Source organism: Oncorhynchus kisutch, linkage group LG27 (genome assembly GCF_002021735.2).
Source record: "Oncorhynchus kisutch isolate 150728-3 linkage group LG27, Okis_V2, whole genome shotgun sequence".
Taxonomy (NCBI): Eukaryota; Metazoa; Chordata; class Actinopteri; order Salmoniformes; family Salmonidae; genus Oncorhynchus; species Oncorhynchus kisutch.
The window spans coordinates 34,434,840-34,460,971 of NC_034200.2; the positions used below are offsets into that span (position 1 = coordinate 34,434,840).

Consider the following 26,132-nt stretch of genomic DNA (forward strand, 5'->3'; position numbering starts at 1 on the left):
CCATGCAAGCTTTTGCAAGGGAGATTCAAGTTATCAACCGAAATAAAATGTGTTCAAGGCATGCAGTGTGAATGAGTTAGTACCATAAAGCATACATAACATGCAGAGGGAGGAATATCTAAACAACTCAAATAGAAGAGCCTATCCCAGCAGCCAAACTGGTTGTAATGACATCACTGACAGCATTATGGTTTGTAAAATGACATTTTGTAAACATCTTTTTAGCAATCAGAAAAATACATCTTCATCTGGTTGTAAATCGGGTTATACCTGAGCAAATAACAACCAAAATATGATTGTCTTTCTTTATGTCGTCGTGAAAACAATGACTGTTTAGTTCTAACCTGGTGACATGGCAGAGAATCTGTTTATAACAACAACACAAAATGTGACGTCACATCACATGCAACATTTTGCCCGCTGGGGATTTTTTTGCTTCCGCAGGGGAAAGAGAATCCAAGTTCGAAAAGAATCCACAGCCAAGTAAATCCATGACATGCCTTTTCTTTATACTGAAACAGATGAAGAAATGAAATAAATAAATAAAGACTGGCTTACCGGACTTCTCCTCTACAAGAATAACAGATGCAGGAGAGAGAGGGAGGTGGAGAGAGAAAGGGGAGATGGAGAGAGAAAGGGAAGATGGAGAGAGAAAGGGAAGATGGAGAGAGAAAGATAAGATGGAGAGAGAAAGGGGAGATGGAGAGAGAAAGGGAAGATGGAGAGAGAAAGGGGAGATGGAGAGAGAAAGGGGAGATGGAGAGAGAAAGGGGAGATGGAGAGAGAAAGATAAGATGGAGGGAGAGAGGGGAGATGGGGAGAGAGGGGAGATGGGGAGAGAGGGGAGATGGAGAGAGAAAGGGGAGATGGAGAGAGAAAGGGGAGATGGAGAGAAAGGGGAGATGGGGAGAGAGGGAGATGGAGAGAGAAAGGGGAGATGGAGAGAGAAAGGGGAGATGGAGAGAGAAAGGGGAGATGGAGAGAAAGGGGAGATGGAGAGAGAAAGGGGAGATGGAGAGAGAAAGGGGAGATGGAGAGAAAGGGGAGATGGAGAGAGAAAGGGGAGATGGAGAGAGAAAGGGGAGATGGAGAGAGAAAGATAAGATGGAGAGAGAAAGGGGAGATGGAGAGAGAAAGGGGAGATGGAGAGAGAAAGGGGAGATGGAGAGAGAAAGGGGAGATGGAGAGAGAAAGGGGAGATGGAGAGAGAAAGGGGAGATGGAGAGAGAAAGGGGAGATGAGAGAGAAAGGGGAGATGGAGAGAAAGAGGGAGATGGAGAGAGAGAGGGAGATGGAGAGAAAGGGGAGATGGAGAGAGAAAGGGGAGATGGAGAGAGAAAGGGAAGATGGAGAGAGAAAGGGGAGATGGAGAGAAAGAGGGAGATGGAGAGAGAGAGGGAGATGGAGAGAAAGGGGAGATGGAGAGAGAGAGGGAGATGGAGAGAGAAAGGGAAGATGGGAGAGAAAGGGGAGATGGAGAGAAAGGGGAGATGGAGAGAGAAAGGGAAGATGGAGAGAAAGGGGAGATGGAGAGAAAGATAAGATGGAGAGAGAAAGGGGAGATGGAGAGAAAGGGGAGATGGAGAGAAAGGGGAGATGGAGAGAGAAAGGGAAGATGGAGAGAGAAAGGGAAGATGGAGAGAGAGAGGGAGATGGGGAGAGAGGGAGATGGTGAGAGAGGGAGATGGGGAGAGAACGGGAAGGTGGAGAGAGAAAGGGGAGATGGAGAGAGAAAGGGGAGATGGAGAGAGAAAGGGGAGATGGAGAGAGAAAGGGAAGATGGGGAGAGAAAGGGAAGATGGAGAGAGAAAGGGAAGATGGAGAGAGAAAGGGAAGATGGAGAGAGAAAGGGAAGATGGAGAGAGAAAGGGAAGATGGAGAGAGAGGGAGATGGGGAGAGAGGGAGATGGGGAGAGAACGGGAAGGTGGAGAGAGAAAAGGAAGATGGGGAGAGAACGGGAAGGTGGAGAGAGAAAGGGAAGATGGAGAGAGAAAGGGAAGATGGAGAGATAAAGGGAAGATGGAGAGATGAAGAGGGGGAGGGGGTGAGAGGAGGAACAGATATTCAGATTTTTAGTACATTCCAGATCATATCACTGGATAGAATTAGCTGTAGCTGTCTCCAGTTTCAACAAAACGATTCATATAATACTTCATATAACACCCGAGAGAGATAGTTTTCTTGGAGTAGCAGTTACGGCTGTGGCCCTTAGTTACAATGACCCAAGTTTAAGTTCAAGTTCAGTCAGGGACATTGCACTTTAATCTACTTCACTGTGTACAGGTCTAGGGTCAGCATTCCCTCCCCTTAATCCAAGGTTTAACAATTAGTGGGAAAAATGCTAAACTGACCCAAAATCACCGTCTAGGGACAACTTCACCCTACTGCGGTTACATACAGTTAGAACAGCAAGGACTCACCAAAGAGGGAGACAGAGCCAAACCTCCAACGGAAGCTTTCAGTTCATCCATGGAGGGGATGGCACACTTGGCAGTGTCGGAGGGCAACGGCTTGATCTTAATCTTGAACTTCCTGTTGTCGTCCTCATCCTCAGTGTCGCTGGAGGAGAAGTGCTGCTTGCCTTTGGGAGCTGGTGAACACTCATTAAGTAAGAAGATCTTTTACATACAGATGTAGGATATTAATTTGAGACAGTTTGCTACAGCAGGAAAATAATCCTGCAGCAACAGGAAATGTGAATTATTATGTGGATTATAATTAATGGACATTTGTTGTAGGGGTTTGTACATTTCTCGTTAGGACAAATCAAGTCTGACATTTTAAAGTGGAAATTACAAACTTTAGAAGCCTTTTTCAATCTTGAATACATTACAAGTTTGTGCTTCCGGTGGAGATTTGTCCTTCGGTCTGGAGTCCAAACATGTTTGGTTCCAACCGCTGTGTCTTTATGAGACGTGGTGTGGGTGAACGGATGATCTTCGCATGTGTATTTCCCACCGTAAAGCATGGAGGAGGAGGTGTTATGGTGTGGGAGTGCTTTGCTGGTGACACTGTCTGTGATTTATTTAGAATTCAAGGCACACTTAACCAGCATGGCTACCACATCATTCTGCAGCAATACACCAGCCCATCTGGATGGGCTTAGTGGGACTATCATTTGTTTTTCAACAGGACAATGACCCAACACACCTCCAGGCTGTGTAAGAGATAAGAGATTGACCAAGAAGGAGAGTGATGGAGCACTGCATCAGATGACCTGGCCTCCACACTCCCTCGACTTCAACCAAATTGAGATGATTTGGGATGAGTCGAACCGCATAGTGAAGTAAAAGCAGCCAACAAGTGCTCAGCATATGTGGGAACACCTTCAAGACTGTTGGAAAAATATTCCAGGTGAAGATGGTTGAGAGAATGACAAGAGGGTGCAAAGCTGTCATCAAGGCAAAGGGTGGCTATTCGAAGAATCTCAAATATAAAATATATTTAGATTTGTTTAACACTTTTTTGGTTACTACATGATTCCATATGTGTTTTTTCATAGTTTTGATGTCTTCACTATTATTCTACAATGTAGAAAATAAAAAAAAGAAAGAAAGGTATTCTAAAACTTTTGACCGGTAGTGTATCTCACTGCTGAAAACTGGAATGTCTCACTGAATATTACCCTGCCTCTTACCTCGTCATGAGGCTCAATTGCTGATTTGATCCTAGGCCAGTGACTAGGGGTTACACAAACCTACATGTTCAATTGAAACCAATGGTATTAAAGACATTCTAGGCAGGATGCAACAGAGATAGTGAGGGGAAACACTCTTATGTGACTGTAGACTGTTTTCACTCTTTCGTCCTGCAGGTCAGGTTCACTCACATGTAGAGCATAAAGATAGAGAGGGTGTCTGAGTGATTAGGCCTATTTAACATAGAGATCCACTGGGCCAATATGTCGCTCAGCTAGCTAAACAGGTCAATAGCTTAGCAGTCAGTGTCCCAAGACTGTTGCCTGTGTAACAGCTTAGCTTCCACCCCTGTCTGCCCTGAGTTGAGCGTGAACCAGGGACCCTCTGCACACATTAACACTCATCACCAAAAGAAGCACAATAATGCCGACCAGGACAACAGTACCTCTCTAGGTCTCATGGCAGGACAACAGTATCTCTCCAGGTCTCAGGGCAGGACAACAGTATCTCTCCAGGTCTCAGGGCAGGACAACAGTATATCTCCAGGTCTCAGGATAGGATAACAGTATCTCTCTAGGTCTCAGGGCAGGACAACAGTATCTCTCTAGGTCTCAGGGCAGGATAACAGTACCTCTGTAGGTCTCAGGGCAGGACAACAGAACCTCTGTAGGTCTCAGGGCAGGATAACAGTACCTCTGTAGGTCTCAGGGCAGGACAACAGTATCTCTCTAGGTCTCAGGGCAGGACAACAGTATCTCTCTAGGTCTCAGGGCAGGACAACAGTATCTCTCTAGGTCTCAGGGCAGGACAACAGTATCTCTCTAGGTCTCAGGGCAGGATAACAGTACCTCTGTAGGTCTCAGGGCAGGAAAACAGTACCTCTCTAGGTCTCAGGGCAGGAAAACAGTACCTATCTAGGTCTCAGGGCAGGATAACAGTACCTCTCTAGGTCTCAGGGCAGGACAACAGTATCTCTCTAGGTCTCAGGGCAGGACAACAGTACCTCTCTAGGTCTCAGGGCAGGAAAACAGTATCTCTCTAGGTCTCAGGGCAGGTGACGTCACTTGCACTATGCCCGCTACTAGCTCACTGCTAATTAGCAAGCCATTCCACATGGACTACATCTGATCATCTAAAAGGATATTTTCTCTCTCCTCTCCGGGTCTGAGACTGAAGCCATCAGCGTCCACATCTGGAGCGGCCTGTAACAGGAAGTAAATATGTAAGTGGTAAAATGACTGTTTGTGACATCGTGTAACAACAAATACATTCACTTCTCTCATGCTTGTGGGTAAAAAAAATGCACACATAAAAACTGCAGTCCTGTGTTTTTATAGCTGGAGAGGTTTGAAGATGCTTGTTTGTTAAGACTCACACAAACTTAATGTACGATTCTGAAAAGAGACATCACGTTTTGATTCAAAATTCAATGTTACACGAGGATGATTGATTGCCATAATCAGGAAAGTTGTAGGGAGCAGAAGTGGAAGTGATGTCTGGTTGTGGGTAGTGAAGTTTAAAATGTGGTTTGTGGTTAGAATGTAGAATGTGGTTTGTGGTTAGAATGTAGAATGTGGTTTGTGGTTAGAATGTAGAATGTTGTTTGTGGTTAGAATGTAGAATGTGGTTTGGGGTTAGAATGTAGAATGTGGTTTGTGGTTAGAATGTGGTTTGTGGTTAGAATGTAGAATGTGGTTAGAATGTAAAATGTGGTTTGTGGTTAGAATGTAGAATGTGGTTTGTGGTTAGAATGTAGAATGTGGTTTGTGGTTAGAATGTAGAATGTGGTTTGGGGTTAGAATGTAGAATGTGGTTTGGGGTTAGAATGTAGAATGTGGTTTGTGGTTAGAATGTAGAATGTGGTTTGTGGTTAGAATGTAGAATGTGGTTTGGGGTTAGAATGTAGAATGTGGTTTGGGGTTAGAATGTAGAATGTGGTTTGGGGTTAGAATGTAGAATGTGGTTTGTGGTTAGAATGTAGAATGTGGTTTGGGGTTAGAATGTAGAATGTGGTTTGGGGTTAGAAGGTAGAATGTGGTTTGGGGTTAGAATGTAGAATGTGGTTTGGGGTTAGAATGTAGAATGTGGTTTGGGGTTAGAATGTAGAATGTGGTTTGGGGTTAGAATGTAGAATGTGGTTTGGGGTTAGAATGTAGAATGTGGTTTGGGGTTAGAATGTAGAATGTGGTTTGGGGTTAGAATGTAGAATGTGGTTTGGGGTTAGAATGTAGAATGTGGTTTGGGGTTAGAATGTAGAATGTGGTTTGGGGTTAGAATGTAGAATGTGGTTTGGGGTTAGAATGTAGAATGTGGTTTGGGGTTAGAATGTAGAATGTGGTTTGGGGTTAGAATGTAGAATGTGGTTTATGTTTAGAATGTGGTTTGTTTCCCCATTGTGGTTGAAACATCTTCATAAGCAAAGTATTGCATCAGCCGATCTGAAATTGTAATATATTTTCATAATTTTTATTAGTCACGTCATTAGTTACGCCATTACTTATTAGTCACTAGTCATTAGTTAGTCGTCACTGGTCACTAGTCACTATTCATTAATTATTGGTCAATAGACATGAGTCACTATTCATTAGTTATTAGTCACTAGTCATTAGTCACTATTCATTAGATATTAGTCACTAGACATGAGTCACTATTCATTAGTTATTAGTCACTAGTCATTAGTCACTATTCATTAGATATTAGTCACTAGACATGAGTCACTATTCATTAGTTACTAGTCACGAGATATTAGTCACTATTCATTAGTTATTAGTCACTAAACATTAGTCACTATTCATTAGATATGAGTCACTATTCATTAGTTATTGGTCACAAAACATTAGTCACTATTCATTAGTTATTAGTCACTATTCATTAGTTATTAGTCACTATTCATTAGTTATTCGTCACTATTCATTAGTTATTAGTCACTAAACATTAGTCACTAGTTACGTAATGACTTTGAGTTTTGACAACCAGGGCGGCACTTCCTCTTTATCCCTATAGCTGTTTATTCCCTAACCCATTGTATTACTACTAATTACTGACACTATAGACGGATCACTTACTGCACTGTGCTGTACATATCTACTTACATATCGGTCCAAATCAATCTCCCCATAATAGCCATTTGGAGCCCCGTTGGTGTTTTTCTGTGATAATGGAACGTGTCAGTGAGAAACTCTCATACCATCAAGCATTTTATACAGTTGTAGTAGGAAGTTTACATACACTTAGGTTGGAGTCATTAAAACTTGTTATTTCAACCACTCTACACATTTCTTGTAAACAAACTACAGTTTTGGCAAGTCGGTTAGGACATCTACTTTGTGCATGACACAAGTAATTTTTCCAACAATTGTTTACAGACAGAGTGAATTATAAGTGAAATAATCTATCACAATTCCAGGGGGTCAGAAGTTTACATACACTAAGTTGACTGCGCCTTTAAATAGCATGGAAAATTCCAGAAAATTATATAATGGCTTTAGAAGCTTCTGATAGGCTAATTGACATAATTTCAGTATCTAGTATTTATATCCACAGTATCTATATCCACAGTCAAATGAGTCCTATATCGACATAACCTGAAAGGCCGCTCAGCAAGGAAGAAGCCACTGCTCCAAAACCACCATAAAAAAGCCAGACTACGGTTTGCAACTGCACATGGGGACAAAGATCCTACTTTTTGGAGAAATGTCCTCTGGTCTGATGAATCAAAAACAGAAGTGTTTGGCCATAATGACCATCCTTATGTTTGGAGGAAGAAGGGGGAGGCTTGCAAGCCGAAGAACACCATCCCAACCGTGAAGAACAGGGGTGGCAGCATCATGTTGTGGGGGTGCTTTTCTGCAGGAGGTACTGGTGCACTTCACAAAATACATGGCATCATGAGGGAGGATATATTGAAGCAACATCTCAAGACATCAGTCAGGAAGTTAAAGCTTGGTTGCAAATGGGTCTTCCAAATGGACAATGAGCCCAAGCATACTTCCAAAGTTGTGGCAAAATTGCTTAACGACCACAAAGTCAATGTATTGGAGTGGCCATCACAAAGCACTGACCTCAATCCCATAGAAAATTTGTGGGCAGAACCGAAAAAGCGTGTGCGAGCAAGGAGGCCTACAAACCTGACTCAGTTACACTGGCTCTGTCAGGAGGAATGGGCCAAAATTCACCTAACTGATTGTGGGAAGCTTGTGGAAGGCTACCCAAAACATTTGAACCAAGTTAAACAATTTAAAGGCAATGCTACCAAATACTAATTGAGTGTATGTAAACTTCTGACCCACTGGGAATGTGATGAAAGAAATAAAAGCTGAAAAGAAATCATTCTCTCTTCTATTATTCTGATATTTCACATTCTTAAAATAAAGTGGTGATCTTAACTGACCTAAGACAGGGAATTTTGACTGGTATTAAATGTCAGGAATTGTGGAAAAACTGAGTTTAAATGTACTTGGCTGAGGTGTGTGTAAACTTCAGACTTCAACAGCATATCCACAGCTTGAATCAACAACAAAAACAGCTCTATTGACGAATGGGAAACATTCAACTACAGTGAAGTAAACAAACAAAGAAGAGTGAGGATAAGAGCATCAATGACATCACATGGATGATTTACCCCATCGTCTACCTTTCTCCTACTTACTCCATCTTTGTCAGGGGAGCCCCTGTATAGAGAGACGAGAGAGGAAAGAGAGAAAGAGAGGGGGGGAGAGAGAGAAGAGGGGAGAGAGTATGAGAGGGGAGAGAGAGAAGAGAGGGGGAGAGAGAGACGAGAGAGGAAAGATCACAATCATCAGACTACTTAGAAAATATGGGCGATAAGCTCAAAAATATGTTTTGAATGACAGCTCAAATAGTTATCGAATAAAAATAAATTAACTTAATTTAGATGTCCTCTCTATTGATGTTCTACATAGAGCAACATACCAACTGCAGGTCTACGGACTTACAACCAAAGTGTCAACAAACAAAAAATCCTGCTGTAGCTGCTGAATTCTGCAATGTTAAACTGTCTGCTGGGGATCACTCACGTTAAACTGTCTGCTGGAGATCACTCACGTTAAACTGTCTGCTGGAGATCACTCACGTTAAACTGTCTGCTGGGGATCACTCACGTTAAACTGTCTGCTGGGGATCACTCACGTTAAACTGTCTGCTGGGGATCACTCACGTTAAACTGTCTGCTGGGGATCACTCACGTTAAACTGTCTGCTGGAGTTCACTCACGTTAAACTGTCTGCTGGGGATCACTCACGTTAAACTGTCTGCTGGGGATCACTCACGTTAAACTGTCTGCTGGAGTTCACTCACGTTAAACTGTCTGCTGGGGATCACTCACATTAAACTGTCTGCTGGAGATCACTCACGTTAAACTGTCTGCTGGGGATCACTCACGCTAAACTGTCTGCTGGAGATCACTCACGTTAAACTGTCTGCTGGGGATCACTCACGTTAAACTGTCTGCTGGGGATCACTCACGTTAAACTGTCTGCTGGAGTTCACTCACGCTAAACTGTCTGCTGGAGATCACTCACGTTAAACTGTCTGCTGGAGTTCACTCACGTTAAACTGTCTGCTGGAGATCACTCACGTTAAACTGTCTACTGGAGATCACTCACGTTAAACTGTCTGCTGGAGATCACTCACGTTAAACTGTCTGCTGGAGTTCACTCACGCTAAACTGTCTGCTGGAGATCACTCACGTTAAACTGTCTGCTGGAGATCACTCACGTTAAACTGTCTGCTGGAGATCACTCACGTTAAACTGTCTGCTGGGGATCACTCACGTTAAACTGTCTGCTGGGGATCACTCACGTTAAACTGTCTGCTGGGGATCACTCACGTTAAACTGTCTGCTGGAGATCACTCACGCTAAACTGTCTACTGGAGATCACTCACGTTAAACTGTCTGCCGGAGATCACTCAAGTTAAACTGTCTGCTGGAGATCACTTACGTTAAACTGTCTACTGGAGATCACTCACGTTAAACTGTCTACAGGAGATCACTCACGTGGAGTCTGTGTCCTTCTCTTTCTTTCGTAACCCAAAGGCCTTCCTGGTGCGTTTCTTCAGTCCTAAAAGAGAAGGAATGAAGGGTAGCAGGAGAGAAAGTGAGATGGAGAGAGTTGGCAGTGGATATAACAGGGGATTCTATATTCTAATAACAGGGGATTCTATATTCTATTCTTAATGACAATAACAGGGGATTCTATATTCTATTCTTAATGACAATAACAGGGGATTCTATATTCTATTCTTAATTACAACAACAGGGGATTCTATATTCTATTCTTAAGGACAATAACAGGGGATTCTATATTCTATTCTTAATGACAATAACAGGGGATTCTATATTCTATTCTTAATTACAATAACAGGGGATTCTATATTCTATTCTTAATTACAACAACAGGGGATTCTATATTCTATTCTTAATGACAATAACAGGGGATTCTATATTCTATTCTTAATGACAATAACAGGGGATTCTATATTCTATTCTTAATGACAATAACAGGGGATTCTATATACTATTCTTAATGACAATAACAGGGGATTCTATATTCTATTCTTAATGACAATAACAGGGGATTCTATATTCTATTCTTAATGACAACAACAGTGACTCCATAAGGACATAATACATTATTTACCATTAGCAATCAGACACAAGCTTGATATAGTCATTGTGTGCTATAAATATGGGACCAAATACCTAATTTTTTACTATTTTAAGTGAATTTGTTCCAATACTTTTGGTCCCCTAAAATTCTGTAATTTCTAAGCAGTTGATGAAAATACCCTCAAATTAAAGCTGACAGTCTGCACTTTAACATCATAGTCATAGTTTCATTTCAAATCCAAAGTGCTGGAGTACAGAGCCAAAACAACAATAAAATGTGTCACTGATCCAATAATTTTGGAGCTCATTCTATAAGTGAATTGTTTTCCAAATACTTAAGACTTCTTTAAATTTGGGGACTAGATACATAAAGTGCTTTCATTTGTAAACGGTAAAACAGATATGTATGAAAATACCCTCAAATGAAAGGTTACATTCTGGATTGTCGCCTCATATGAAACATTTGATTTCAAATCCAAAATGGTGGAGTATAGAGCCGTTATTTACAATTTTAGCATCACTGTCCAAATACATTCGGAAGGGAGTGTTGTACAACAAACCATGTCAGACGTAATCATTACAAAGTTGCATAAAATGAATTACTAAGGAGGAAGATTAAATTGCAGACAATACAGGATTAAATTTTTTATTTCACATTTATTTAACCAGATAGGCCTTGACCTGGCCAAGATAAAGCAAAGCGGTGAGACACAAACCACAACATATGGAGTAAAGAAAAGTACAGTCAATAACACAATAGAAAAGTCTATATACAGTGTGTTCAAATGAGGTAAGATTAGGGAGGTAAGGCAATAAATAGGCCGTAGTGGCAAAGTAATTACAATTTAGCAATTAAACACTGGAGTGATAGATGAGGAGAAAATTAATGTGCAAGTAGAGATACTGGGGTGCAAAGGAGCAAAAAAATAACAATAATATGGGGATGAGATAGTTGGATGGGCTATTTACAGATGGGATATGTACAGTGATCTGTTAGCTGCTCTGGCAGCTGATGTTTAAAGTTAGTGAGGGAGATATGAGTCTCCAGCTTCAGTGATTTTTGCAATTCGAACCAGTCATTGGCAGCAGAGACGTGGAAGGAAAGGCGGCCAAAGGCGGAATTGGCTTTGGGGGTGACCAGTGAAATATACCTGCTGGAGCGCGTACTACGGGTAGGTGCTGCTATGGTGACCAGTGAACTGAGATATGGCGGGGCTTTACCTAGCAAACTTATAGATGACCTGGAGCCAGTGGGTTTGGTGACGAATATGAAGCGAGGGCCAGCCAACGAGAGTATACAGGTTGCAGTGGTGGGTAGTATATGGGAATTTGGTGACAAAACGGATGGCACTGTAATAGACTGCATCAAATTTGCTGTGTTGGAGGCTATTTTGTAAATGACATCGCCGAAGTCGAGGATCGGTAGGATGGTCAGATTTACGAGGGTATGTTTGGCAGCATGAGTGAAGGATGCTTTGTTGCGAAATAGGAAGCTGATTCTAGGAAGCCGAAATAGGAAGCCAATTTTAATTTTGGATTGGAGATGCTTAATAATGTGAGTCTGGAAGGAGAGTTTACAGTCTAACCAGACACCTTGTTATAAGTCAGAACCGTCCAGAGTAGTGATGTTAGACAGCCGGACAGGTACAGGCAGCGATCGGTTGAAGAGCATGCATTTAGTTTAAATTGCATTTAAGAGCAGTTGGAGGCCACGGAACGAGAGTTGTATGGCATTGAAGCTTGTCTGGAGGTTAGTTAACACAGTGTCCAAAGAAGGGCCAGAAGTATACAGAATGGTGTTGTCTGCGTAGAGGTGGATCAGAGAATCATCAGCAGCAAGAGCAACATCATTGATGTATATAGAGAAAAGAGTCGGCCCAAGAATTGAACCCTGTGGCACCCCCATAGAGACTGCCAGAGGTCCGAACAACAGGCCCTCTGATTTGACACACTGAACTCTGTCTGAGAAGTAGTTGGTGAACCAGGAGAGGCAGTCATTTGAGAGAAACCAAGGCTGTTGAGTCTGCCAATACGAATGTGATGATTGACAGAGTCGAAAGCCTTGGCCAGGTCGATGAATACGGCTGCACAGTATTGTCTTTTATCGATATCGTTTAGGACCTTGAGCGTGGCTGAGGTGCACCCATGACCAGCACGGAAACCAGATTGCATAGCGGAGAAGGTACGGTGGGATTTGAAATGGTCAGTGATCTGTTTGTTAACTTGGCTTTCGAAGACCATAGAAAGGAAGGGTATGATAGATATAGGTCTGTAACAGTTTGGATCTAGAGTGTCTCCCCCTTTGAAGAGGGGGATGACCATGGCAGCTTTCCAATCTTTGGGGATCTCAGACGATACGAGAGGTTGAACAGGCTAGTAATAGGGGTTGCAACCATTTTGGCGGACTATTTTAGAAAGAGAGGGTCCCGATTGCCTAGCCCGGCTGATTGGTTGGAGTCCAGATTTTGCAGCTCTTTCAGATTATCAGCTGTCTGGATTTGGGTGAAGGGAAAAATGGGGGAGACTTGGGCAAGTTGCTGTGGGGGGAGCAGAGCTGTTGACCGGGGTAGGGGTAGCCAGGTGGAAAGCATGGCCAGTCGTAGAAAAAATGCTTGTTGAAATTCTCAGTTATGGTGGATTTATCGGTGGTGACAGTGTTTCCTAGCCTCAGAGCAGTGGCCAGCTGGGAGGTGGTGCTCTTATTCTCCATGGACTTTACAGTGTCCCAGAACTTTATGAAGTTTGTGTTACATGATGCAAATTTCTGTTTGAAAAAGCTAGCCTTTGCTTTCCTAACTGCCTGTGTATATTGGTTACTAACCTCCCTGAAAAGTTGCACATCGCGGGGGCTATTCAATGCTAATGCAGTACACCACAGGATGTTTTTGTGCTGGTCAAGTGCAGTCAGGTCTGGAGTGAACCAAAGGCTATATCTGTTCCTGGTTCTACATTTTTTGAATGGGGCATGCTTATTTAAGATGGTGAGGAAAGCACTTTTAAAGAATAACCAGGCATCCTCTACTGACGGAATGAGGTCAATGTCCTTCCAGGTCGATTAGAAAGGCCTGCTCGCTGAAGTGTTTTAGGGAGCGTTTGACAGTGATGAGTGGAGGTCGTTTGACCACAGACCCATTACGGACGCAGGCAATGAGGCAGTGATCGCTGAGATCCTGGTTGAAGACAGCAGAGGTGTATTTAGAGGGCAGGTTGGTCAGGATGATGTATATGAGGATGCGGGACACAGGAACACAATCACCACATTCGTACAACCAAAGACAAAATGGAAAGGCCAGTAGTGATCAATGGAAACACCCCATAGAGCCAGTGCTGTGGGGGAATCTAGCTGTTCTGTGCCAAAACTGAGGCCAAGCCCCCCCCAGGGTTGGCAGTTGGCATCATACAGTGTTGTAATCAAAGTGACTGGAAAAACCAACACCCTGAAACAGTTTAATGTGTGGACACAGCCACAGCCCAGAGCTCAGGGCATATGTCCCTCAGAGGGCACCCATGTTGGGTAAAATCCTGTTTGAGGTGTCTTTGGAGCAGATGTAGACAAAACTAGTACTGGGGACCCATAGGGTGGGCTGGGGACCCATAGGGTGGGCTGGGGACCCATAGGGTGGGATGGGGACCCATAGGGTGGGCTAGAGACCCATAGGGTGGGCTGGAGACCCATAGGGTGGGATGGGGACCCATAGGGTGGGATGGAGACCCATAGGGTGGGATGGGGACCCATAGGGTGGGATGGGGACCCATAGGGTGGGATGGAGACCCATAGGGTGGGCTGGAGGCCCATAGGGTGGGCTGGGGACCCATAGGGTGGGCTGGGGATCCATAGGGTGGGCTGGAGACCCATAGGGTGGGCTAGGGACCCATAGGGTGGGATGGGGACCCATAGGGTGGGCTGGGGACCCATAGGGTGGGCTGGGGACCCATAGGGTGGGCTGGGGACCCATAGGGTGGGCTGGGGACCCATAGGGTGGGCTGGGGACCTATAGGGTGGGCTGGAGACCCATAGGGTGGGCTGGGGACCCATAGGGTGGGATGGGGACCTATAGGGTGGGCTGGAGACCCATAGGGAGGGCTGGAGACCCATAGGGTGGGCTGGGGACCCATAGGGTGGGCTGGGGACCCATAGGGTGGGCTTGAGACCCATAGGGTGGGCTGGGGACCCATTGGGCGTGTGTGAGTGTGCAGTCTGTTATTCCAGCCCAGTAATACTGTGAAAGAGACCTTTCACTGTGGTCACTCTCCAGGATATTTTTCTCTTGCCTCCAGTGTCCATGCTCTACCCTCTTGATTACAGTGGATGTGAGACTATTTATGGCATGCATGCCCAATGCAGACATGTGATGGGATTAGTATTGGCCTCGTGGGCATGTTCAATGCACTTGTACATGTGGCCTGTCATTTCTATACTAAAACAGGATTAGCAAATCCTCCCACATTGTTTACATTTGGTTGAGATGTTTTCTCCATTTGAAATGACACTATTAGAAATAGGAAAATCACTAATACGTCTGGGATAACTTGTGTGTGTGGGAATCATTTGCTAATAACTTGAAAGAAAACAAAAAGCTGATACTGGATCAGTGTGTGGGTTTTTACCTTTTCATTAGACAATTAATGACACGAAACATGTTGAAGGATACCAGATTTTCTTCTACAGATACACTACAGTACTTTACATGCCATCATGAAATGTATTAGTACAAGCCCTACCGTAGCAGACTAAACTCCACTTTCATCATAACCTTCCTTCACCATGGAGTGGAGTTTGGTTCGTTAGCCCTACCCCTTGTAATGAAGGTAGGCCTTATTAAGAATGACAAGCCCAGGAGACAGATAGCATTAGCAAATATCACTATCAGGAGGCTGTGCAGAAAGGAGTTGATGGTTATTTTGATTTCATTTCTAAAATACATGTTGCTTGAAAGTTTTGTATTGGCCCCGTGTGGCTCAGTTGGTAGAGCGTGGTACGTGCAACGCCAGGGTTGTGGGTTTGATTCCTGACCAGTATGAAAGGTAAAAAAGCACTCTACTGTAAATCGCTCTGAATTAGAGCATCTGCTAAATGACAAAAATGTCGATGTATCATCCTGGTGTAATTAATATGCAGTTCAACATGATCACCACAAGGTGTCAATGCTAGCATTTGTATTATAGTCTCGCTTTACTAGATATAAACAAACCACTAGCTAGATCTTGTACTGTGAGGTTCATAATGCATTCCTAGCACAAGCTGGAGGTTCATTAAAACGACAGTATGTTTCTTCATTGAAACTAAGTGGGCAATACACCTGGGTAAAATATAATTGCCTTTTGGAGGAAACAGTAGAAGAGCTAGGAGAGACAGATTGGTGAGGGGGGAGAAAGGTTAATAGCAGGGTAATTCCTGCTGCTAGTTAACTTTTCATGTAAACAATGTGACCGTCAAAACACTGGATTCGTATGGCAGTTCATTTAGTTTAGTTATATGGTTGGTTGTTGTGATAAAAATGTATCTATCTAGCTGGTGAACAAGGTAAGCTGATCCTTCTCTACCTTCACATCACGCTAGCTCTGTGGTTATTTGATGTGCTAGCCACATGTAGCTAACACAACCAGAGCAAATGGATAATAAACAGGAAATAAACGTTGTCTGATGATTTTGTTTAGTGGATCTGGTAGCAACAAGGCAATGTGTGTATGTAACTTGTTTGTTACGTTTCTTTGGTTGGATCAAGAAATAGGAACTTGTCATGTTTTGTGCTAGCTAGCCAACTAACTAGCTATGTAGTAATTATGGTGCTAGCTATCTATCTGCTAGCCAACTAACTAGCTATGTAGTAATTATGGTGCTAGCTATCTATCTGCTAGCCAACTAACTAGCTATGTAGTAATTATGGTGCTAGCTATCTATCTGCTAGCCAACTAACTAGCTATGTAGTAATTATGGTGCTAGCTATCTATCTGCTAGCCAACTAACTAGCTATGTAGTAATTATGGTGCTAGCTATCTATCTGCTAGCCAACTAACTAGCTATGTAGTAATTATGGTGCTAGCTATCTATCTGCTAGCCAACTAACTAGCTATGTAGTAATTATGGTGCACTGCAGCCCCGGATGTTTACCGGGGAACCTCTTGGGGTGAATTTTATCTCAATAGTCTCCCATGGCTTCCTCTCTTTGTCTCTTTTTCTTCATTTGCACTTATGTGAAAGAGCTGGACAGTGACAAATGCAGAGGAAACTTATTGGGGATGAACCTACTTTAGACTATTGAGATGCACCCAGTTTTTCACTTTCCCTCTCCACTCCACTCTTTAATGGACGACTTACCCCTGTCTACTAGGGGTAGTATCTCACAGCCATGAGCCCCTCCCTCTGTCTACTAGGGGTAGTATCTCACAGCCATGAGCCCCTCCCTCTGTCTACTAGGGGTAGTATCTCACAGCCATGAGCCCCTCCCTCTGTCTACTAGGGGTAGTGTCTCACAGCCATGAGCCCCTCCCTCTGTCTACTAGGGGTAGTATCTCACAGCCATGAGCCCCTCCCTCTGTCTACTAGGGGTAGTATCTCACAGACATGAGCCCCTCCCTCTGTCTACTAGGGGTAGTATCTCACAGCCATGAGCCCCTCCCTCTGTCTACTAGGGGTAGTATCTCACAGCCATGAGCCCCTCCCTCTGTCTACTAGGGGTAGTATCTCACAGCCATGAGCCCTCCCTCTGTCTACTAGGGGTAGTATCTCACAGCCATGAGCCCTCCCTCTGTCTACTAGGGGTAGTATCTCACAGCCATGAGCCCCTCCCTCTGTCTACTAGGGGTAGTATCTCACAGCCATGAGCCCCTCCCTCTGTCTACTAGGGGTAGTATCTCACAGCCATGAGCCCCTCCCTCTGTCTACTAGGGGTAGTATCTCACAGCCATGAGCCCCTCCCTCTGTCTACTAGGGGTAGTATCTCACAGCCATGAGCCCCTCCCTCTGTCTACTAGGGGTAGTGTCTCACAGCCATGAGCCCTCCCTCTGTCTACTAGGGGTAGTATCTCACAGCCATGAGCCCTCCCTCTGTCTACTAGGGGTAGTATCTCACAGCCATGAGCCCCTCCCTCTGTCTACTAGGGGTAGTATCTCACAGCCATGAGCCCCTCCCTCTGTCTACTAGGGGTAGTATCTCACAGCCATGAGCCCCTCCCTCTGTCTACTAGGGGTAGTATCTCACAGCCATGAGCCCCTCCCTCTGTCTACTAGGGGTAGTATCTCACAGCCATGAGCCCTCCCTCTGTCTACTAGGGTTAGTATCTCACAGCCATGAGCCCCTCCCTCTGTCTACTAGGGGTAGTATCTCACAGCCATGAGCCCTCCCTCTGTCTACTAGGGGTAGTATCTCACAGCCATGAGCCCTCCCTCTGTCTACTAGGGGTAGTATCTCACAGCCATGAGCCCCTCCCTCTGTCTACTAGGGGTAGTATCTCACAGCCATGAGCCCTCCCTCTGTCTACTAGGGGTAGTATCTCACAGCCATGAGCCCCTCCCTCTGTCTACTAGGGGTAGTATCTCACAGCCATGAGCCCTCCCTCTGTCTACTAGGGGTAGTATCTCACAGCCATGAGCCCTCCCTCTGTCTACTAGGGGTAGTATCTCACAGCCATGAGCCCCTCCCTCTGTCTACTAGGGGTAGTATCTCACAGCCATGAGCCCCTCCCTCTGTCTACTAGGGGTAGTATCTCACAGCCATGAGCCCCTCCCTCTGTCTACTAGGGGTAGTATCTCACAGCCATGAGCCCCTCCCTCTGTCTACTAGGGGTAGTATCTCACAGCCATGAGCCCCTCCCTCTGTCTACTAGGGGTAGTGTCTCACAGCCATGAGCCCTCCCTCTGTCTACTAGGGGTAGTATCTCACAGCCATGAGCCCTCCCTCTGTCTACTAGGGGTAGTATCTCACAGCCATGAGCCCCTCCCTCTGTCTACTAGGGGTAGTATCTCACAGCCATGAGCCCCTCCCTCTGTCTACTAGGGGTAGTATCTCACAGCCATGAGCCCCTCCCTCTGTCTACTAGGGGTAGTATCTCACAGCCATGAGCCCCTCCCTCTGTCTACTAGGGGTAGTATCTCACAGCCATGAGCCCTCCCTCTGTCTACTAGGGTTAGTATCTCACAGCCATGAGCCCCTCCCTCTGTCTACTAGGGGTAGTATCTCACAGCCATGAGCCCCTCCCTCTGTCTACTAGGGGTAGTATCTCACAGCCATGAGCCCCTCCCTCTGTCTACTAGGGGTAGTATCTCACAGCCATGACCCCTCCCTCTGTCTACTAGGGGTATTATCTCACAGCCATGAGCCCTTCCTCTGTCTACTAGGGGTAGTATCTCACAGCCATAAGCCCTTCCTCTGTCTACTAGGGGTAGTATCTCACAGCCATGAGCCCCTCCCTCTGTCTACTAGGGGTAGTATCTCACAGCCATGAGCCCTCCCTCTGTCTACTAGGGGTAGTATCTCACAGCCATGAGCCCCTCCCTCTGTCTACTAGGGGTAGTATCTCACAGCCATGAGCCCCTCCCTCTGTCTACTAGGGGTAGTATCTCACAGCCATGAGCCCCTCCCTCTGTCTACTAGGGGTACTATCTCACAGCCATGAGCCCCTCCCTCTGTCTACTAGGGGTACTATCTCACAGCCATGAGCCCCTCCCTCTGTCTACTAGGGGTAGTATCTCACAGCCATGAGCCCCTCCCTCTGTCTACTAGGGGTAGTATCTCACAGCCATGAGCCCCTCCCTCTGTCTACTAGGGGTAGTATCTCACAGCCATGAGCCCCTCCCTCTGTCTACTAGGGGTAGTATCTCACAGCCATGAGCCCTCCCTCTGTCTACTAGGGGTAGTATCTCACAGCCATGAGCCCCTCCCTCTGTCTACTAGGGGTAGTATCTCACAGCCATGAGCCCCTCCCTCTGTCTACTAGGGGTAGTATCTCACAGCCATGAGCCCCTCCCTCTGTCTACTAGGGGTAGTATCTCACAGCCATGAGCCCCTCCCTCTGTCTACTAGGGGTAGTATCTCACAGCCATGAGCCCTCCCTCTGTCTACTAGGGGTAGTATCTCACAGCCATGAGCCCCTCCCTCTGTCTACTAGGGGTAGTATCTCACAGCCATGAGCCCTCCCTCTGTCTACTAGGGGTAGTATCTCACAGCCATGAGCCCTCCCTCTGTCTACTAGGGGTAGTATCTCACAGCCATGAGCCCCTCCCTCTGTCTACTAGGGGTAGTATCTCACAGCCATGAGCCCCTCCCTCTGTCTACTAGGGGTAGTATCTCACAGCCATGAGCCCCTCCCTCTGTCTACTAGGGGTAGTATCTCACAGCCATGAGCCCCTCCCTCTGTCTACTAGGGGTAGTATCTCACAGCCATGAGCCCCTCCCTCTGTCTACTAGGGGTAGTGTCTCACAGCCATGAGCCCTCCCTCTGTCTACTAGGGGTAGTATCTCACAGCCATGAGCCCTCCCTCTGTCTACTAGGGGTAGTATCTCACAGCCATGAGCCCCTCCCTCTGTCTACTAGGGGTAGTATCTCACAGCCATGAGCCCCTCCCTCTGTCTACTAGGGGTAGTATCTCACAGCCATGAGCCCCTCCCTCTGTCTACTAGGGGTAGTATCTCACAGCCATGAGCCCCTCCCTCTGTCTACTAGGGGTAGTATCTCACAGCCATGAGCCCTCCCTCTGTCTACTAGGGTTAGTATCTCACAGCCATGAGCCCCTCCCTCTGTCTACTAGGGGTAGTATCTCACAGCCATGAGCCCCTCCCTCTGTCTACTAGGGGTAGTATCTCACAGCCATGAGCCCCTCCCTCTGTCTACTAGGGGTAGTATCTCACAGCCATGAGCCCCTCCCTCTGTCTACTAGGGGTAGTATCTCACAGCCATGAGCCCCTCCCTCTGTCTACTAGGGGTAGTATCTCACAGCCATGAGCCCCTCCCTCTGTCTACTAGGGGTAGTATCTCACAGCCATGAGCCCTCCCTCTGTCTACTAGGGTTAGTATCTCACAGCCATGAGCCCCTCCCTCTGTCTACTAGGGGTAGTATCTCACAGCCATGAGCCCCTCCCTCTGTCTACTAGGGGTAGTATCTCACAGCCATGAGCCCCTCCCTCTGTCTACTAGGGGTAGTATCTCACAGCCATGACCCCTCCCTCTGTCTACTAGGGGTATTATCTCACAGCCATGAGCCCTTCCTCTGTCTACTAGGGGTAGTATCTCACAGCCATAAGCCCTTCCTCTGTCTACTAGGGGTAGTATCTCACAGCCATGAGCCCCTCCCTCTGTCTACTAGGGGTAGTATCTCACAGCCATGAGCCCTCCCTCTGTCTACTAGGGGTAGTATCTCACAGCCATGAGCCCCTCCCTCTGTCTACTAGGGGTAGTATCTCACAGCCATGAGCCCTCCCTCTGTCTACTAGGGGTAGTATCTCACAGCCATGAGCCCCTCCCTCTGTCTACTAGGGGTAGTATCTCACAGCCATGAGCCCCTCCCTCTGTCTACTAGGGGTACTATCTCACAGCCATGAGCCCCTCCCTCTGTCTACTAGGGATAGTATCTCACAGCCATGAGCCCCTCCCTCTGTCTACTAGGGGTAGTATCTCACAGCCATGAGCCCCTCCCTCTGTCTACTAGGGGTAGTATCTCACAGCCATGAGCCCCTCCCTCTGTCTACTAGGGGTAGTATCTCACAGCCATGAGCCCTCCCTCTGTCTACTAGGGGTAGTATCTCACAGCCATGAGCCCCTCCCTCTGTCTACTAGGGGTAGTATCTCACAGCCATGAGCCCCTCCCTCTGTCTACTAGGGGTAGTATCTCACAGCCATGAGCCCCTCCCTCTGTCTACTAGGGGTAGTATCTCACAGCCATGAGCCCCTCCCTCTGTCTACTAGGGGTAGTATCTCACAGCCATGAGCCCCTCCCTCTGTCTACTAGGGGTAGTATCTCACAGCCATGAGCCCCTCCCTCTGTCTACTAGGGGTAGTATCTCACAGCCATGAGCCCCTCCCTCTGTCTACTAGGGGTAGTATCTCACAGCCATGAGCCCCTCCCTCTGTCTACTAGGGGTAGAATCTCACAGCCATGAGCCCCTCCCTCTGTCTACTAGGGGTAGTATCTCACAGCCATGAGCCCCTCCCTCTGTCTACTAGGGGTAGTATCTCACAGCCATGAGCCCCTTCCTCTGTCTACTAGGGGTAGTATCTCACAGCCATGAGCCCTCCCTCTGTCTACTAGGGGTAGTATCTCACAGCCATGAGCCCCTCCCTCTGTCTACTAGGGGTAGTATCTCACAGCCATGAGCCCCTCCCTCTGTCTACTAGGGGTAGTATCTCACAGCCATGAGCCCCTCCCTCTGTCTACTAGGGGTAGTATCTCACAGCCATGAGCCCCTCCCTCTGTCTACTAGGGGTAGTATCTCACAGCCATGAGCCCCTCCCTCTGTCTACTAGGGGTAGTATCTCACAGCCATGAGCCCCTCCCTCTGTCTACTAGGGGTAGTATCTCACAGCCATAAGCCCCTCCCTCTGTCTACTAGGGGTAGTATCTCACAGCCATGAGCCCTCCCTCTGTCTACTAGGGGTAGTATCTCACAGCCATGAGCCCCTCCCTCTGTCTACTAGGGGTAGTATCTCACAGCCATCTCTATTTCTGTCCATTGTGCCTATCTGTTACCTAAGACCTGCACCTTGCACATGGGCACTGAGGCTTACGCTACCATAGCTCTCATTGATGAATGGCGAGAAAGCCTCAAATCTCAATTGTATTAGAGCCTAGGAGCTGCCAGCTTGACATGCAAGTCTACAAATGGTTCAGTCGTCACTGACACGTCATGTTATCGATGGTATGCTTCACAAATAATCTTTGTCAATGAAGCCTTTTACACTCCTTGGCCATTCATTCAGCAGGCCTAAGCAACCTGCACATAAGCCATGTTAGACCATGTATGTGTTTTGTTAGCAATGCCTACCATGTTGACCTTATGTCTGATCTGAAAGGGGTGTATTAGCATTAGTTGATGGTGAATGAATGCATCTCTGTTGTTCAATATCTATGATTTATTATCATTACCATGATGGCTTGGGTTATAGAAATTTAACAAATGGAGAATAGACCAACCAATGTCACAATGAAAACACTAATTAAAATGGTTTAGGGGCCTCCCAAGTGTTGCAGTGGTCTAAGGCACTGCATCGCAGTTGCTAGCTGTGCCACTAGAGATCCTGGTTCGAGTACAGGCTCTGTTGCAGCCGGCCGCGACCGGGAAACCCATGGGGCAGTGCACAATTGACCCAGCGTCGTCCGGGTGAGGGGAGGGTTTGGCCAGCAGGAATGTCCTTGTCCCATCACGCTCTGGTGACTCCTGTGGCGGGCTGGGCGCAGTGCATGCTGACACGGTCGCCAGGTGTACGTTGTTTTTTTAACCCGGAAGCCAGCCATTGGTGTGGCTGGCTTCCGGGTTAAGAGGGCATTGTGTCAAGAAGCAGTGCGGCTCTCCCGAGTTGCAGCGATGAGACAAGACTGTAACTACCAATTCAATACCATGAATTTCGGGAGAATAAATGAATAAATACAAATGGTTTGGTAATGTCCTCTTGATATGATGGGTAGGATCATCGGTGAATGGGTAACTGATTCACACATTCTGAAATGAGCTGGCATTATTTCAGCCAACACAGTAGAATAGAACAGAATACACTAGAGCTCACAGAATGCATTATTTCAGCCAACACAGTAGAATAGAACAGAATACACTAGAGCTCACAGAATGCATTATTTCAGCCAACACAGTAGAATAGAACAGAATACACTAGAGCTCACAGAATGCATTATTTCAGCCAACACAGTAGAATAGAACAGAATACACTAGAGCTCACAGAATTCCAGAACATTTAGTATTGAGACACAACAATGGGCATAACCTTGAGACACGACTATTGAGTACACACACAACCATCACCAGACACACAACACACACACACACACAAAAGAGACCCTGCCAAGACGGACAGCTGTGAAGTGAACATCTATCCTCCCCTTACAAATACCCCCCCCCCCCCCCCCACACATGATAACCACCCCACATGCTAGCCTAAGCAACACACACACAGATGTGCCAGATAGCTTATTACCAAGCACTAGCACCCAACATAGCGCCTTGATACCCACAAAAGCGTATTACCAAGCACTAGCACCCAACATACTGCCTTTCAGAAGGACATGAGGGTAGGAGAAGAGAGGGAGGATGTAGAGGATAAAAATGAGGATAGGAGGAGGGGATGGGGTGGGGGTACAAATAATTACCTTGTATCATAGTTGCTGATGTTCATTACTCTGTCCCCCGCCACGGATGGAGGGAGACCGGAGACAGATGGATAGCGAGACAGACGGACGGATGTAGAAATCCGAGATATTCCAAGTGGCTAAAGGATGCCGGGATTGGGCATTGCTAATTCCCGAACGGCTCCCCAGTGAAGCAGACTGTCGTTTCTCCCTACGGGGGGTGGGGGAGGTATCCAAGCAGGCTGACAGGCAGGGGGAAGTGGAAGAGATAGAGACCCAGGGAAGGTGCAGCGAATCGGGTGAAGGGCCCTGCGCGTTAGGCTCCGGTCGCCCCAACAGCACAGACACACGGCATCAGAAGTGGATGCTGAGGAGCAAAGGCAAAGGAGAAAAAAACTGAGAGCGAGAGAGAGAGGCAGACTTGCTTTGGCAATGTAAACATATGTTTTCCATGCCAATACAGCCCGTTGAATAGAGAGAGAGAGAGAGAGAGAGAGAGAGAGAGAGAGAGAGAGCGCGCGCAAGGGAGGAGGGAGTCGGAAGCTTGCTGATGTCACACCTGAGCAGAGCCAATCCCGGCACTCCAGTAATCATCTGCTTTGTCCTATCGCTTCTGTACCCTGATGCCTTAGCCTTACCAAATAAAGTACAGTATGAAGGTAGGCTAAAACTGCTTCTCCAATAGAAATCCCCGATCACACTTCTAGGCGATGTCATGGCGACTTTGGCTTGCTAAGCTCATGCTTATAAATACGTCATCGGGTCTAACTGTCGTCTGGCGCCGACCTGCGCATGTGCAAAAAGGCACTCCTTCGATATTAAATTGAAAACCTTGTCAGTTTGTCACTTTCACGAGGTTGGAGTGATAACGTGTTCCACAACGTAAGACATTGGTTCGAATCTAGGTCGTGCCTCTAGATTTCAAGAAAATTAACAACTAAGGAATAATTGTTCTCCCATTGACTTGTCAAAACTTGGCCTGGTCCGTTTCGCACGGGTTCCCGGAAGTTTCGTGAAGTTGCGCATCTGGGTTTAGAAACTCTGTGCACACAGATTGGTCCGTTAGCAAACACAATGTACTATACACACAATTATAAACTGGGTGGTTCGAGCCATGAATGCTGATTGGCTGACAGCCGTGGTATATCAGACCACGGGTATGACAAACCATTTCTTTTTACGTCTCTAATTACGTTTATAATAGCAATTAGGCACCTCAGGGGTTTGTGATATACGACACCTCCTCGGACCTTATTGCTTAATTATAAACTGGGTGGTTCGAGCCCTAAATGCTGATTGGCTGAAAGCCATGGTATATCAGACCGTATACCACGGGTATTATGACAAAACATGTATTTTTTTGCTCTAATTACGTTGGTAACCAGTTTACAATCCAGGCTGTATCACAACCGGACGTGATTGGGAGTCCCATAGGGCGGGGCACATCGTCCGGGTTTGGCCAGTGTAGGCCGCTGTTGTAAATAAGAATTTGTTATTTTATTTAACCAGGCAAGTCAGTTAAGAACACATTTTTATTTACAATGACGGCCTACTGGGGAACAGTGGGTTAACTGCCTTGTTCAGGGGCAAAATGACAAATTTTTACCATGTCAGCTCGGGGATTCGAGCTGACAAGGTATATATACAGTAGGGCAAAAAAAGCATTTAGTCAGCCACCAATTGTGCAAGTTCTCCCACTTAAAAAGATGAGAGAGGCCTGTAATTTTCATCATAGGTACACTTCAACTATGACAGACAAAATGAGGGAAAAAATCCAGAAAATCACATTGTAGGATTTTTTATGAATTCAAGTGCAAATTATGGCGGAAAATAAGTATTTGGTCAATAACAAAAGTTTATCTCAATACTTTGTTAAATACCCTTTGTTGGCAATGACAGAGGTCAAACATTTTCTGTAAGTCTTCACAAGGTTTTCACACACTGTTGCTGGTATTTTGGCCCATTCCTCCATGCAGATCTCCTCTAGAGCAGTGATGTTTTGGGGCTGTTGCTGGGCAACACATACTTTCAACTCCCTCCAAAGATTTTCTATGGGGTTGAGATCTGGAGACTGGCTAGGCCACTCCAGGACCTTGAAATGCTTCTTACGAAGCCACTCCTTCGTTGCCCGGGCGGTGTGTTTGGGATCATTGTCATGCTGAAAGACCCAGCCACGTTTCATATTCAATGCCCTTGCTGATGGAAGGAGGTTTTCACTCAAAATCTCACGATACATGGCCACATTCATTCTTTCCTTTACACGGATCGGTCGTCCTGGTCCCTTCGCAGAAAACAGCCCCAAATAATGATGTTTCCACCCCCATGCTTCACAGTAGGTTCTTTGGATGCAACTCAGCATTCTTTGTCCTCCAAACACGACGAGTTGAGTTTTTACCAAAAAGTTATATTTTGGTTTCATCTGACCATATGACATTCTCCCAATCTTCTTCTGGATCATCCAAATGCTCTCTAGCAAACTTCAGACGGGCCTGGACATGTACTGGCTTAAGCAGGGGGACAAGTCTGGCACTGCAGGATTTGAGTCCCTGGGGGCGTAGTGTGTTACTGATGGTA

General features: G+C 46.2%; 1 protein-coding gene across 5 annotated transcripts in view; it reads right to left on the minus strand.

The window, feature by feature from the left end:
* LOC109871839 (SH3-containing GRB2-like protein 3-interacting protein 1) overlaps positions 1–24,249 on the minus strand; it is a 65,966-nt gene extending 41,717 nt beyond the window's left edge. Inside the window, exons 1-7 of one of the 5 annotated variants that reach the window (XM_020462853.2) lie at positions 23,580–24,248; positions 9,656–9,719; positions 8,288–8,309; positions 6,732–6,788; positions 4,784–4,841; positions 2,422–2,594; positions 559–570 (exon numbers count right to left, since the gene is read on the minus strand). In XM_020462853.2, the coding sequence (XP_020318442.1) occupies positions 559–570; positions 2,422–2,594; positions 4,784–4,841; positions 6,732–6,788; positions 8,288–8,309; positions 9,656–9,719; positions 23,580–23,589 (396 nt within the window). In that variant the 5' untranslated portion in view covers positions 23,590–24,248. Of the gene's footprint in view, positions 1–558; positions 571–2,421; positions 2,595–4,783; positions 4,842–6,731; positions 6,789–8,272; positions 8,310–9,655; positions 9,720–23,579 lie in introns of all 5 variants that reach the window. The other 4 variants (XM_031806942.1, XM_031806941.1, XM_031806944.1 and 1 more) reach the window with 4 other exon arrangements.
* Between the last annotated feature and the right edge of the window lie 1,883 nt (positions 24,250–26,132).